Raw genomic sequence first — 16,882 nt, forward strand, 5'->3', positions numbered from 1 at the left:
GAAATTAACACATAAAATTAATGAAAATCACATGAACAAAGATTTCAAACGGAAAGAGAATGATAGGGAAAAAAAAGAGTGCAAATGAAGAAGTTGATATGATTATCAAAATGATGTGACAATGGAATAGAATATAAAATTACATTTAAAGACTTAATTCAATAAAACTAATGATCAAAGTCAAGTTTATAAAGATTTAAAAATAAAAAAAAAATTACTTGATAAGGTTTGAACCTGCAGCCTTCTACACGTTAAAGCCTTATTCCCCCCATTATAGCACACAGCCAATCTACACAGCAATACTTTTTAACACTATTGAAGGTCGTGCAAAATTCTGAATTTTATTTCCATCAACTATTCGCAAACGAGGGTTCACCAGAGTGAATGGCTGCAGTGTGTGGTGCCTGGGATCTTAATGTACATTACTGTGTAGATGCTTTCAAAAAGTTGATCCCACCATTGGGGACCTCTCCTTGTGAGGTTCGTGATTTCAACACCCTAATTTTCTACATTCATACTCTGAAGCCATGGTTAGTGTATATAGCTGAGAGTTTCTCACACCATAATTAGTCCCCGTCCTCCACAGACATTGTATGTGTAGACCGATTATCTCTGAGCTTCTTTCCAAGCTAATATAGTTCATTTACAAGGTGTGACGCAGTATAGTTTTCCAGCAATTAAGGAAATAGTTATTTTATTATAATTTCAAATGCAGACCACAAGCGTTTATAAGTCAGGTTTTTCATTTCAGTCAGTGATGACTTACAAATATATCCAAATTACTCAAATACAGTATCAGAAATCAATCTAAGCTACACGGCAGCGCTCTCACGCCTGAGTAGATACATTAACTTTGTAATGAAGCTTTTGTGGATAATCATTGTGATTGCACCATTTTTATATGTAAAGACACAGTATTTTTATTATACTGACTGCTTAGGTATGGAAATGTTTCTGTGTTACTTAAATGGATTTCTTACTCTTTATTTGTGTAATTTGGATATATTTGTATGTCACAGTACCTCTGTGTGTGTGTTTAAGGTCTGAAGATGGTCATCATTGACTGAAATTAATAACCTGATTGACATGGTCAGTGGGAGGGATTATAATAAAGTCAAAATTTTATTGCTACAGTCTCTGCATAACACTTATTTTGAACAGGATTCTTGAATTTCTTTTGCAGCACGAGATTACTGAAGTTTTATGAGCGTTCCTTTATGTGTCATAAAAAGTCATTCTTGTTGGTGTTATTGGTGTTCACTAAACTTACTTGTAAAAATCATAGAAACAAAAGGTATCACATGTTTCACTTTGACTCAAAGCAGATATGAGCACTGCAGTAATTTATTGTACTTGATATCAATGGATATGACACATTTTGCTTGCCTCTAATCTGCCAACTACCTTAGGCAGCTAGTTTATAATGGTACTTATAATTTAATTGGCTTTTGGGCAATGGTACTAACCCCCCCCCCCCCCCCCCCCCCGCCACACACACCCACACACCCACACACACACACACACACACACACACACACACACACACACACACACACACACACACACACACACACACACACACACACACACGCTTAGAAAAAATCTTCAAGTCTTTGTTTGAACTGCTGTGGTTTCCTCAGTAAATTAGGATAGTTTTAAATGCCGCAAGTGTTTTACAGTTACTACTTTCATAAAAAGATACCTCCCCAAAAGCAGTCTATTGAATCAATTTACAGCTTTGTTTTCCCCCTTTTTTTTTTGTTTTTTTTTTTTTTTTTTTTTTTTTTTTTTTTTTGTTACCGTATTTACTCGAATCTAAGCCGCACTCGAATCTAAGCTGCACATGAAAAATGAGACTCGAAATCAAGGAATAAAAATTTTCCCGAATCTAAGCCGCACCTGAAATTTGAGACTCGAAATTCAAGGGGAGAGAAAAGTTTTAGACTCCACCTCCAAATCGAAACAAAGTTGGTCCATTGTAAGATGAGGCACAATTTAGGTCGAATGAATGACGATACAGCTACAGTAGTTTGGTTCGAGTCGTAAGCTTAGCAGTTAATCTTTACCAGGTAGCCATTGCTATGCGTCAGGCGCTCCGTCCTTATTTATACGGGTACAGTACCCTTCCTTTTTCACGTGCTTCGTCTATTTTGAAGTGATTGCTTATTTTTCTTTGATCTGATAAGTGCCATTCTCTTTGTTATAGGTGTTTACACCACTCTTAAGCTGAAAATGCATTACTGTACTGTGTCATGCATTGTTTGTCGCATTCTGATGATGAGTGTTTACGACCTGTCGCCGCTCGAGAGAGAGAGAGAGAGAGAGAGAGAGAGAGAGAGAGAGGAATCGTTCATTAGCGAAACAATGGCAAGAGACTGCTATTTATTGTTACTTACACCGCTGCCTTCTTTGATAATGATCAACAAGAACCAAATAATAGACTGCGTATGAGAAAAGATGTTCCGAATGAGAGTTCAGCGAAAATTTTTCTCCGTTTGAAAATCTTTGCAGACGCCTCTTTAGTACCAGTGCATTACATTCTGCGCAGAAATTAAAGTCATCTTAGATTTAAAAATCTTAGTCAACTGCCGTGCTTCATTTCTGTCTGTATCACTATTAGGCATAAGAATAATACGATAATACAAACATGACATGATATGTATATTCTTCCGCATTTGCTGTTGTCTCACTCTTAGTTTCGTAGTTTATTAGGCAGACAAGAGTCTAAATGAGATAGCAGCAAACATGAAAGAATACATGGCAAAATGTTTATATTCGTATTATTCTTATGGTGAAGAGAATACTGCATGTGATTCACAATTCGTAAAAGTTCCTATTAGCAACCATCTCTTCTCACAGGTAGGAAAAAATTCAAAACGTAGTGCTGGCCATATTGACACACATCCCAAACAGTCTTGCCAGTCGGATTTTCGTAGTACATTGAAATGCTGCTACAATCGAAGATGAACAATACAGAATTTGTATTTACTTCGTTGGATAATGTATGAAAATGCAGTGGTCGAAACTCGGGGCGGAGAAAAAAAAAGCTCGTCTTCAACCTCTTTTTTTTAAATTTATTTACTGACGCAGATGTTTTTGCGCCAGTATTTATCTTTGTGCCTGCAAAGTATGCCTGTGTAGTGCTACATATATTCGACGGCAGAAGTTAGTTGTGGCAGCACCTACTAACATTTTTCAGAACTTCCGCTTACTTTGCACTCGATTCTAAGCCGCAGTCGGTTTTTTGTATTACAAAAACCGGAAAAAAATTGTGGCTTAGATTCGAGTAAATATGGTAAGCAAATTTTACGTTGAATTGAAATGTTTTGAACTTTTTCCTGTTGATTGACAATGTGATTACTACTTCATGCACATTTGATGTTTTTATCTGTTATGCCCTCAGGAAAGGCAGCTCGAAGCAGTTTCCTACTAATATATTACTGTATGTGGTATTTATAGCTGGCTGTATGTGGTTGTATTTGCTTCGCTTTTCAGTACTTTTTATTTGGAGAGTTTACTTCCTAGTACAAAATAATTAAAGGAAAGCAATGAACACAATCATGTTTTAACAAGTATGTTGTTTTCTTATCGAGGAATATGTGTGTACAGAACAGCTGTGCAATACTGTTTGAACTAGTAGATGAATGCACTTTAATTATATCCTTCAAACTATGTGGAAATTTAAATTGAATGATGCTTTTGTTGGCGATAAATTGTGAGTAATGATTTATTAGTTTCATTTGTTTACAGGTCTCTCAGTTTGGTTGCTCTGCATTTGCACTCTTGTTTGATGATATAGAACCTGAAATGTCAGAAGCTGATAAAGAAGTTTTCCAGTCTTTTGCTCATGCACAGGTAATGTTGACAAAAATGTAGCTATGGTATATACAAATTAAAAAACTCTCAAGATTACTACTTTAAGCCACAAAGAGAGATTTGAAATGACTGTTGGAATCATTTTACCGTTTTACAGTTTTCTCCAAACAAGTAATGGATTGGTACACCCTTTTCTTGCTTTCTATAATGTCTGCTAGTCAGCTGTAAACACCCTTGTCTCCTATTTTTCCAGTCTGGTCTCTATTTCCGTAGCTTTCACTTAGTGACATTAGCCATAAGGCTCCTATTTATCTACATCCTATCCCGTATGCTTTCTGTGCTTTTTCTGTACTTACTTTTTTTTTCTTTATCCAATTTATTATTTTTAACGAAGCTTCATATTTGGTTTTTTCTCCAGTTACCGTTATCAAACTGACTGGCTATAGGATAGCCGATAGCCTTCTTCGAATTCTAATTCAGATGCAGCAGGTGTAGTTCATGCACGAGAATTCATCAAAGACTGCATTGTTTAAAATCTAAATCCTGGGAATGACTCCTAGTTGACTTTTCCACTTATTCCAAATGCTTTAAATACTTCTTCAGACTTTTGTTTATCCTGTTTTGGACTTTTTACTCAGTGAATGGCTTTTTTTCTTTTAATTGAAATAAACACCTCTTGTCAAATTTCTTGACTAGAAACTTCCTGGCAGATTAAAACTGTGTGCTGGACCGAGACTCAAACTTGGGACCTTTGCCTTTTGCGGACAAGTGCTCTGCCAGGAAGTTTCACATCAGCGCAAACTCCACTGCAGAGTGAAAATTTCATTCTGGAAATTTCTTGACTAGTTTTGTTATTGCTTTCTTGCCTCATTTTCACATCAAGGTTTGAGGTTAGTTTTGTTGTTTTTGTGATTTCAGCTGACTCACTTGAATAATGAATATATCCTACTCCATTGCTTAGATTGCTGTTTTTGTGATTTCAGCTGACTCACTTGAATAATGAATATATCCTACTCCATTGCTTAGGTTGCTGTTGCTTAGTGCTACAAAATTCAAAGCAAACTGTCTGTTAACAAATACTGTGGCCTCCTTCAAACAAATTATGGTAAAAAATAGATGTCATTCCTACTTTGTTAAGCCACGTTACATGTCTGTATTAATTTTTTTGTAGGTGTCTGTCAGTAATGAGGTTTTCCAACACCTGGGGCAGCCACGCTTTATGTTATGTCCCACTCAGTACTGCGCAGCTAGAGCGACACCTAATGTGCAAAATTCAGAATATCTTAATACTCTTGGAGCAAAACTGGCACCTGAGATTGATATTATGTGGACAGGTTTGGATTTTAACATTATTTTCATTGTGATCTATGCACTTGTGAAAATGTATGCCCCATTGTTTGTTGCAAAGATAAAATAGTTTCTACTGATTTTATAATTTTTAATGTTTCAGTTGTGTGTGGTAGGCTGACGACAACTTTCTAAGCTGTGTATATAATATTTACATGTTGATGACAAATATACTACAGCAGGGCTTCCCAACATGTGGTCCGCGGACCCCGTAGGGGTCCGCCGGCTCTTTCTAGGGGGTCCGCGGCCACCTTTCACCAAATCGTGTAAAATAATGAGTAAGATTATTGAATAAAAATGTTGAAATCAAATTCATCACTATTTTTTCTCTTTGAAAAACGTGTATAGCACTCGAAAGTTGGCAATAAAATTCGATCTTTGGCAATAACATTTGACAGTTGGCAACACAAACGAAAACATTGGTGCGGCTCCCGCTGTCGGAGGTTTGAGTCCTCCCTCGGGCACGTACGTGTGTGTGTGTGTGTGTGTGTGTGTGTGTGTGTGTGTGTTTGTGAGTTGTCCTTAGCGGAAGTTAAACTTAGGGTAATAGTGTGTGAGACTAGGGAGTGATGACCTCAGCAGTTAAGTCCCATAGACTTACGTACACTTGAACATTTTTCTTCGGATTTCACGAAAAACCACACACACACACACACACACACACACACACACACACACACACGACTGTTACGAAATATGCACGCTCCTTACACAACAGTTGCCAAACAGTGGAAGTGAACAGACCACAGGCGGCAGCTTATCATCAGCGAACAGTTTGGACGTGACGTCGATTGCTCTTGGAGGAAGGCAGCTCCAACGTGCGAAATGTCCATTACCAAGTAATATTAATCAGGCTATAGTGTGTTGAACAAAGCGAGTAAATCCACTAGTAAGTGTCTGGATACAGTGGGAATTCAAATTGGATCGCTAATTTCAAGTTGTTTTCATTCATCTGTAAACCAAAGACTATTGATACTTTGGGGGGGGGGGGGGGGAGTCATTGGGAACATGGTACTTGCATTAAGAAGCTTTCAGTTCCCATGGGTTTTGCTCTGAAATTTAAAGTTCCTGTGCTCTTGACTGACTTGGGGTCCGCCATGAATTTTCGACTGAAGAAGGGGCCCGCCAGCTGAAAAGGTTGGGAGGCCCTGTACTACAGTATAGTATCAGTCAGTTTAGTGATTACTCTGTTTGTTCTACAATTACTGTTTGTAGAAAAATTATGACCAAAACTCATTTAATCCATAATTTTCTGAAGGTTGCAGTAGGACAATTCTGTTAATTCCAATTTTTTATGGATTTGAAAAATTGTAGCGTATGTATTTTACAATTGTTGAATAAAGCTGTACTGAATTATGATATGTAGGAATGGAATCCTCATGTTTTGGACAATTTTCAGAACTTCATGTTATACATGTTGTATATTTGTATATCTGACTGTTGTTTCCAACGTATTACATCTTTTATAGACTCAGAGATACTTGATCTTAGTATATTATGACTGAAACATGGTCATTTTTTCCAAATTTCTATTTTTCAATTGTAACTTTAGTAAAACAGTTTTACTCTCTGTTGCAGGTTCAAAAGTCATTTCACGTCTGCTTACAGTGGAATCAATTGAAGAAATAACGGATGTTCTTCGAAGGCCACCTGTTATTTGGGACAACTTGCACGCCAATGACTATGACCAGAAACGTGTTTTCTTAGGACCATATTCTGGTCGATCTCCTGATCTTATACCAAAGTTGCGTGGGGTTCTGACAAATCCTAATTGTGAATATGGTGCAAATTTTGTGGCAATACATACCTTGGCTCAGTGGAGTCGCTGCAGTGTTGATGGAAAACGTGATTCATCCCTCAGTAAGTGTAAAAAAAGCAGGTTAATTGACTTACAAGGTTTCTGTATTATGAAAAGGATAGTTGATACTCAACATATACCAGGGATGCTGAGTCGCTGATCACACAATAAGCTGCCGTTGTATGAAATAGCCCCCCCCCCCCCCCCACACACACACACACTGATCATGCTCACACACATGACCACAGTCTCTGGCAGCTGAAGCCAGACGATTAACAGCAGCACGTGATTGGAGAGGTAACTAGGTGGAGGTAAGGGAGAGGCTGGAGCTGGGAGGAGGAGAGTTAACAGGATAAGGATGGTACAGGGTAAAATGCTGCTGCGGGAGTGTTCAGGGACGAGGTGGAGAGAGGGTAGGGCAGCAAGGTACAGTTGAGAGGTTAGTTGGTGGGTAGGGAAGTGAGGGGGAGGGTTAGTGGAAAAGGAGAGAAGTAAAAAGGGTGGGTATGATGGTGGAATGAGGGCTGTGTAATGCTGGAATGGGAACAGGGAAGGGGCTGGGTGGAGGAGGACAATGACTAATGAATGTTGAGGACAGGAGGGTTATGGGAATGTAGGATATATCACAGGGAAAATTCCCACCTGTGCAATTCAGAAAAGCTGGTGTTTGAGGGAAGGATCCATGTGGCACATGCTGTGAAGCAGTCATTGAAATGAAGGATGTAATGTTTGGCAGTGTGCTCAGCAACAGGGTGGTCCACTTGTTTCTTGGCCAAAGTTTGTCGGTGGCCATTCATGCTGACAGACAGCTTGTTGGTAGTCATGCCTCCATAAAATGCAGCACAGTGGTTGCAACTTAGGTTGTAGATCACATGACCGGTTTCAGAGGTAGCCCTGCCTTTGATGGCTTAAGTGATGTTTGTGACCAGATTAAAGTAGGTGGTGGTGGGAGGATGCATTGAGGCCTATTACAGGGATATGACCTACGAGGCAAGGGGTTGGGAGCAGGTTTCTGTAGGGATGGATGAGGATATTGTGCAGTTTTGGTGGGCGGCGAGTAGTGCTGTTTGGGGGGGGGGGGGGGGGGGCGAGATAGTGGGTAGGACATTTCTCACCTCAGGGCATGACGAGAGACTGTTGAAACCTTGGTGGAGAATGTAATTCAGTTGCTCCAGTCCTGGATCGTACTACATCACAAGAGGAATGCGCCTCTGTGACCGGATGGTGGGACTTTGTTGAGAGGTGGTGGGTGATTGGAAAGATAAGCATACCTGCCAAGTTTTTCAGTGTTCCCAGATGATTTCCGGATTTTGGGGTAGTCTTCCAGTTTTTTGGATGAACATCTTTTTTTTCCCCAACTTCTGGGCTATTTCCCACCCATTGCATTCATATCGCATTTCAGTTTTGACTTTCAATAATAGCCGCTATTCTGAGATGAGAGTGAAATTCGAAGTACAACTGACAATATTATCGACATTCCTTTCTCCCAGAATATCACTGCGCTTTTTTCATTAACTCTTTGTCTTTGAAACACTTCTGGCAAAAGTTGATCAAAAATTCTATCGACAATCACATCTTACAGTTCATTGCTGCATTCTCTTTGTGCTTCAACTGTATGTTAGTTTTTTATGATTGCTGTTCTGCAGTGTTTGCTGTATATTCTGGTATTCATGCAATTGCGTGACGAATTTTTGTGTGATTTAGTGTTTTCATGATGAGTTCAACTAATAAACGATATCATAAGTCTTTCAGGGATGCATATTCTGCTGAATTTCCGTGTATTATGCGATCACGGACAGATGCAACATTCGCGTTCTGTTCCATGTGTTTGTGTGATACAAACGTTGCTTACGGAGGAAGAACTAAATTAATAAATCATATTAAATCCGTTAAACACATCTCCAATGTGACAATGAAGGATAGCAGTAGGAAAATTGATTAATTTTGCAGATTGATGACTCTACTACTGTTGAGAGCGAGAACGTGACAGACGATACCAAATGGGATCGATTGATGTGCATTCGTGGAGCTGATGGTATTCCTAAGTACGATAGGTTATCCAGGCTAATACTTTCTGTTTTGACTCTACCACACAACAATGCAGGGTGTGAGCGTGTTCAGCTTGGTGAAGAATAATTTCAATCAGTTTAGGTAATCCATTTCGAATGAAACTCTGGGATCCATTCATGTTTTGAAAACAAGAGTCAATGGTCCATATTACATGAATAGTTTTCCTTCAGAATTTCTGAAGAAAGCTACTCATCTTCATCTGTAAAGGCCTCAGTGAGACCCTCGGTGTATTTTGAGAGGGACTGCTCATCATTGCAGATGCGACGGTCACAGGTATGGAAGGGACTTCTTGGTACGGAATGGGTGGCTGCTGTCGAAATGGAGGTATTGCTAGCGGTTGGTGGGTTTGAGATGGACAGAGGTACCAATGTAGCCATCTGTGAGGTGGTCAACATCAAGGAAGGCTTGAAGTGTTGAGTAGGATTAGGTGGAGCGAATGGGGAGAAGGTGTAGAGGTTCTGGAGGAATGTGGATAGTGTGTCCTCGCCCTTGATCCAGAGCGGAAATATGTCATCAGTTAATCTGAACCAGGTGAGGGGTTAAGGATTCTGGGTGTTCAGGAAGGATTCCTCTAAATGGCCCATGAATAGGTTGGCATAGGATGGTGTCATGTTTGGTGCCCATAGCTGTATCCCAGATTTGTTTGTAGGTAATGCCTTTGAAGGAGAAGTAATTGTGGGTGAGGATATAGTTGGTTGTGGCAACTAAGAAGGAAGTTGTTGGTTTGGAATCCGTCGGCATTGGGAAAGATAGTGTTCAATAGTGGTAAGGCCATGGGCATTAGGGATGTTAGTGTAAAGGGAGGTGGCATCAGTAGTGATGAGCAGTGCACCATATGGTAAAAGAACACAAACTGTGGAGAGCCAGGGGGGGGGGGGAAATGGTTGATATCTTTCATATAAGAGGCTAGGTTGCATGTAATAGGCTGAAGGTGTTGGTCTAAAAGACCAGAGATTCTCTCACTGTGGGCACAGTAACTGGCCGCAATGGGGTGTCGTGGGTGGTTGGGTTTATGACTTTAAGAAGTATGTAGTAGGCAGGAGTGGTAGGTGTGAGGAGAGAGATGAACTCCAGGAGAGGTTCTGGTACCAACTGTGTCCTCCACACTCCACTCTCCAACTGAATTACATTCTTCGACAGGGTTTTGACTACCTCCCATAGTACTCTGAAATGAGAAATGGCCTACACACTACTACCCCCCCCCCCCCCCAAATCCCCCCTCCTCCCCACACAAACAACACTATTCACCATGCACCGAACCTGCACGATATCCTCATCCATCCCTACAAAACCACTGCTCCCAACCACTTGCCTCGTGCGTCATATTGCTGTAATAGACCTAGATGCAATACCTGTCGCATACATCCTCCCACCACCACCTACTCCAATCTGGTCACAAACGTCACATCTCCCACAAAGGCAGGGCTTCCTGTGAAACTAGTCATGTGAATTACAAGTTAAGCTGCAAATACTGTGCTGCATTTTATGTGGGCATGACTACCAACAAGCTGTCTGTCCACATGAATGGCCACCAACGAACTGTGGCCAAAAAACAACTGGACCCCCTGGCCAAAAAACAACTGGACCCCCTGTTGCTTAGCATGCCTCCAAATGCGACATTCTTCATTTGAGTGATTACTTCACAGCCTGTGCCTTCTGTATCAGTCCCACCAACACCAGCTTTTCTGAATTACACAGGTGCAAGCTCTTCCTGCAATATATCCTACGCTCCCATAACCCTCCTGACCTCAACCTCTGTTAGTCATTGTCCTTACTTATCAGCCCCTTCCCTGCTCCTGTTCCAGCACTACACAGCACTCTATTCCACCAACGCACCCAGTCTTTTTATTTCTCTCTTTTTCCACTAACCCCTTCTCTCTCCCATCCTCCATCTAACCTCTTGACTGCACCGATCTGCCCTACTCTCTCTCCACCTCATCCCTGCATGCTCCTGCAGCAGCACTTTACTTCCCACATCTTTACCATGCTATCCCTCCCCCTCCTCACACCAGCCTCTTCCTGACACCTACCCGGTTGCCTATGCCATCAGGTGCTGCTGTCTGTAGTCTTGCCTCAGCTGCCGCTGGCTTTGGTCATTTTGTGTGTGTGTGTGTGTGTGTGTGTGTGTGTGTGTGTGTGTGTGTTTTGTCTATTTGTGACAAAGGCCTTGTTGGCTGAAAACATTGTGTGACAGTCTTTTTGTTGTGCCTATTTGCGAGCCAGCATCTCTGCAATATGGTGGGTAGGAGCTACCCGTTTCATAATATAGTTACCTTCCATCTTGGATTTTCCATTGTTTAAAATGTTTCTGGAAGCAAATATTTTCATGGAGATGAGATGGGTGTTAAGATTTGTATACTGCTTCGTAAAATTAATTGCTTGGAAGTGTCCTATAGACCAGTGTGGTTTTGAACACCAACTGGTTGGAAGAATTCCCTATTTGTAACAGAAGTGCAAACTGTTTGTTGGTGTCGTAATAAATGTCCCAGCTGTACTATCTACATATAACTGTTTACATTAGTGTCTATTTCTGCAAATTTATCAACTATGTGAAGTAATAATTTATTTCAGATGATTCTGTGAGTGCAGACATCAAATTGGAAACTGAAACTGAGGATGGAGGTGTGGGAGAGGATGTTCCTTCTAATCTGAGTCCCAATACATATCACCCACGACGGGCACTGCGCAATGCCATTTCAGAATGGTTACATGAATTCCACCGCCCACGACCAGCATGGGGCCCTATTGCAAAACCACAAGTTGTTGCTCCTGTGACCATTCCTGTGCCTATAGTGCCATCTGTCAATACCTGTATGAGTCTAACAACAACAACAACTAGTTGCTCAGCTGGCTGTGGACCCACATTACCTACTGTAAATGCAAACCAACTTCAAGCACTAGCTGATGTGTGCAGCACGGTAAGCATATGGTGGGAAAACCTAAAATCATACATCTGTAGACATAGTCAAAAATGTGCATGTACACTTGTGACTTTGGTGTGCTTACTCTGGTTGAAAAGATCTGCAACAGATCAATGAGGGGAGGAGATAGGGGGTGATAAAGCGAAATGTATAACAGCATTAGAAGTAAACATGAACTTATGGCTGCAGTTTGGGGGACTTTTTACTCAGTTCTGAACAGATTTTCAAGAATCTGGCAATTTTTATTTCCCTATCCCCTGAATTTCTTTTGTTTTCTTGTTTCTTAATTTAATCCACTCAGTTTAAATACTCTGTGTTGCTCTATTACATAAGAGAGAGAGAGAATTTGCTACTAGTGTTTCAAAGGCTGTATGATTCCACATGGTGTCTTCTGTGAAGATTATTTCCTGTAAATCTTCCATAGTTCAATTAACTTAAATTTCTAACGACTGTCTTCATAGAATTTCAAGCATCCCTTTTATCTTCACTAATAATACAACAGCTATCAGTAAGACTAGACAGAAAGCTATACTTTGCTTAGTGTTTGTCATCTAGCACAACATCATTGCTACATTTGCTGTCACACAAACATACAAAAAAGCTTGTTCCTTGGAAAGAATAGGCCCAAATGGCAGAAACATTCCCTTACAAGTGGAAAATGAAACAATATTCACATGTTTATCAAATACTTTGCTAAGATCATTCTGCCATCAGGATTCAGCAGTAGATCAGACTTACTCAAGGGTGATAAAACTTCAGAAGGCATACTGATTAAAGAGAAATTGTTACAAGAACCAAATAATATTACGAGAGCCAAAATTGTGACTTTGTAAAGCAGATGTTTTCCTCCATATGTAACTAAAACAATATCCACTGGAAGTCACTCTAAAGTCACATAAATTAAGAAATAAGAATGAAAAATCACTAGAAAATATTGCTCCTTATGAGAGATGGAAATGAAGACCCTCAAAACCCATATGGATGTGACGTTACACAGAGGAATGTGTTTCCCATGATTTGTGTCATTACTGAATCACAAACAGGTACTGCTATAGTGTATTATCAAGGAGCTCAATAGTGTACTTTCTTTATTCACTGTGTCATGAAATATCTCACATGAAAATTTCCATACAGTTGATTCAGTCCACAGACATTTATCCAATTAAAATACTTCAAAGCAGGTTCAATGTCTTAAAAGTTCTTCCAGCATTTGTTAAAAAAACGTAGTCATTCATGACCATGCTTTCTCAAACATCAATTTGCATTGACTTCTGTTGCCGCTCACCTATCTTGGCTGCCATTGTACATTAGTAAGTGAACACTGAATTTATTTTTAATGATCCCAACACAAAATAAATACACCTGTAATAAAACAGGGCCAAAAATACACCTGCACAAATGGGTTCTAAGGACAGCAAACTAATGGTTTTTGAATAACAATCTGGCCACACTTCAAACTTTGGGAAAGTATGGAGAATGAGGAGTAACTCAGTTTCTGGTAATTGCTTCATGCTTCTAGTCCTTTTTTGTTGTCAAGATGTAAGTAAATACTATAAAATTCATAGAATGAAGAAGCAGGCAGTACAATTAAAGTTTTTGTTCAATATTGACCACTATAGTAGAATAGGTTTAGACGTTCTGTTTACTGGGAAGTTCTTATAATTTAATTCCACTTCTCTTAGAGGTGTTTTTAAAAACTAATGTTGATTATGTTTATTTCAAATTACCGTATTTACTCGAATCTAAGCCGCACTTTTTTTCCGGTTTTTGTAATCCAAAAAACCGACTGCGGCTTAGAATCGAGTGCAAAGTAAGCGGAAGTTCTGAAAAATGTTGGTAGGTGCCGCCACAACTAACTTCTGCTGTCGAATATATGTAGTGCTGCACAGGCATGCTTTGCAGGCACAAAGATAAATACTGGCGCCAAAACCTCCGCGTCAGTAAATAAATAAAAAAAAAAAAGGTGGAAGACGACATTTCTTCTCCGCCCCGAGTTTCGACCACTGCATTTTATACATTATCCAATGAAGTAAATACAAATTCCGTGACCGATGACCTCGCTGTCTGGTCTCTCTCCCCAAACCAACCAACCAACAAATTCCGTATTGTTCATCTTCGAATGTAGCAGCATTTCAATGTACTACGGAAATCCGACTGGCAAAACTGTTTGGGATGTTTGTCAATATGGCCAACTCTACATTCTGAATTTTTTCCTACCTGTGAGAAGAGATGGTTGCAAATAGGAACTTTTATGAATTGTGAATCATATGCAGTATTCTCTTTGCCATAAGAGTAATACGAATATAAACATTTTGCCATGTATTCTTTCGTGTTTGCTGCTATCTCATTTAAATCCTGTCTGCCTAATAAACTACAAAACTAGGGTGAGACAGCAGCAAACGCGGAAGAATATATATATCATGTCATGTTTATATTCTTATGCCTAATAGTGATACAGTCAGAAATGAAGCAGCAATCGACTAGATTTTTAAATCTAAGATGACTCTTAATTTCTGTGCAGAATGTAATGTACTAAAGAGGCGCCTGCAAAGATTTTCAAACCGAGAAAAATTTTCGCTAAAATCTCGTTCAGAACGTCTTCTATCATAAGCCCTCTATTATTTGGTTCTTGTTGATCATTATCAAAGAAAGCAGCAGTGTAAGTAACAACAAATAGCAGTCTCTTGCCATTGTTTTGCTAATGAGATGATTCCTCTCTTTTTTTTATTGTAAGCGGTGGTAGCGTGCACAAAAGCAAGCCATGCCGCAAGCGGGGACAGGCCATAAACACTCATTATCAGAATGCGACAAACAATTCGTGACACAGTACAGTAATGCATTTTCAGCTTAGAGTGACGTAAACACCTATAACAAAGAGATCGGCACTTACCAGATCAAAGCAAAATAAGCAATCAATTCAAACCAGACGAAGTACGTGAAAAAGGAAAGGTACCCGTATAAATACGGACGGAGCGCGTGGTGCATAGCAATGGCTACGTAGTAAAGCTTAATTGCTAAGCTTACGACTCGAACATACTGTAGCTGTATCGTCATTCATTCCACCTAAATTGTGTCTCATATTACAATGGACCAACTTTGTTTCGATTTGGAGGTGCGGCCTAAAACTTTTCTCTCCCCTTGAATTTCGAGTCTCAAATTTCAGGTGCGGCTTAGATTCGAGTGCGGCTTATATTCGAGTAAATACGGTACTTGCTTTCTTGTTAAGTGGGTGTTTCCGTAACAAATCATACATCTTAACTTCGGAAATAGTGGAGGAAAGGAACTGAACAGTTATTGGAAGTTTACTAAAAAGTTTTAAGCTTGTTACTTCATGTGAGTTTGCAGTCTTTGTCAGTCTGTGTCTTAGCATTTTAAAGTCCAGTTTGCGTTTTGTCTTGTGAAGGTGTATGTTCTGTCTGGTGTTGAAGTTATTTAAGTTGCTTTTGACATAAAGCAGTTCTGTACAAACATATCAGTTTACAACAGTCGACATCTTGAGCTTTATAAAGAAGGGTCAGCAATGTTGCTTAGGATTCACTTTGCTCATTAATATGGCACAGCAGAAGTTTCTGTGGCAGACTGCCCCCCCGTCTTCCTCCTCCTATTATTTTGCTTACCCTCTGACTGTTGTGTATTATCATCATCTTTTTATAGTCCAGTCTTCTCATTTTGATAAATTTATAGATTACACATCCAAAACTATGGTGGAGGACTAAAATTTATTTCTGTCTTGTTGCGTTGTGACTTTCAGGTGTTATTCTGGATATACTAGACACGCAGGAGCTGCTTTTTAATCACTTCAAAAATTCCATTTTTTTCTTTATTTTGTGATGTATCCCCATGTTATATAATAATATATTTTGCAGCTTTGGTTGGAGTAGATTTCAATGTTTCTTTACTGTATTTCTTCTCAGTAAGATAAGTGTATGAAATACTTAGCAAAATACATTGAATTAAATGCATGTAAGGAATATGCTTTTGTAATTGAGAACCTTTTTTTAAGGTGCCAAATACCAATGAAAGTATGATGCAGCCACTTCCTGGAGCAGTGATGAACTCTCTTGTATCGGAAACAAAAGTTGTGGTTGGTGATTCGGCTGAGCCAATGGAGTGTAATCCTCCTCCTCCTCCACCACCACCACCGCCTCCTGCACCGTCATCTGGAGATCCTTCTTTATCTGCTGAGACTAATGAGACTCTCAGTGAGAGGTATTGCAAACATTTGCCTGGACCTAAATATTTTATTTTATTTTTATTCATTTATTGATTTATGTAAACTGGCAAGATTAGGGCCATCAGGTCCCCTCTTGCATCTAACCAGGCATTCTACATATTTTACGTGGCACACATTATGATAAGTATATTATATGAGTTACATCTAATACGGAATACAAGATTTAGAGATTACTGTAGTGCAGAAATAAAACACAGTTTTCATTCATTCATGAGAAATACAATGATAAAACAAGTTATAGGAAAGTAGATTTAAACTGTGAGTGCTAGCAATAATGGACATGGAGCAAGGGGTGGAAGAGGAGAGGCAAGAGGAATGTGGTAAAACACATTTCATGAAGATAGGGAAAAAATGATGTGACTGAGAAATGAAAAGAGAAAGAAGCATAACTGGACCAAATGAGAGCATTTGCTTTACTCTTTAACTGAGGTGAAAAATTGTCTACATAATGTAATTGTTACACGAACATAAAAGTACTTCACAACTTAGAAGCAAAAGGTCACTGAAATGTGTGCACAGTGCAGGGTTCCTTGTTCCAGATGCAGACAGCAGCAGCAAAGAAGTTCATAAATCTTTTTATTTTATTGATAGACACAGCTAGAACACTAGTTAACTGAGATTATTTTGATTGTTAGATGACCAGCAGTTAATCTGTGAAGTAGTGTAGTGGGGGTGAATGCACACTTTGGAGCCAAA

General features: G+C 39.5%; 1 protein-coding gene across 2 annotated transcripts in view; it reads left to right on the top strand.

Moving 5' to 3' along the window:
• LOC126253578 (protein O-GlcNAcase) overlaps window positions 1-16,882 on the top strand; it is a 150,194-nt gene that overhangs the window by 62,866 nt on the left and 70,446 nt on the right. For both annotated transcript variants that reach the window (XM_049955003.1, XM_049955004.1), the window contains exons 4-8: window positions 3,751-3,855; window positions 4,988-5,150; window positions 6,742-7,023; window positions 11,603-11,949; window positions 15,956-16,161. In XM_049955003.1, coding sequence (XP_049810960.1) covers window positions 3,751-3,855; window positions 4,988-5,150; window positions 6,742-7,023; window positions 11,603-11,949; window positions 15,956-16,161 — 1,103 coding nt within the window. The remainder of the gene's footprint in view (window positions 1-3,750; window positions 3,856-4,987; window positions 5,151-6,741; window positions 7,024-11,602; window positions 11,950-15,955; window positions 16,162-16,882) is intronic.

The sequence above is a fragment of the Schistocerca nitens genome, chromosome 4, assembly GCF_023898315.1.
Source record: "Schistocerca nitens isolate TAMUIC-IGC-003100 chromosome 4, iqSchNite1.1, whole genome shotgun sequence".
NCBI classification, from domain to species: Eukaryota; Metazoa; Arthropoda; class Insecta; order Orthoptera; family Acrididae; genus Schistocerca; species Schistocerca nitens.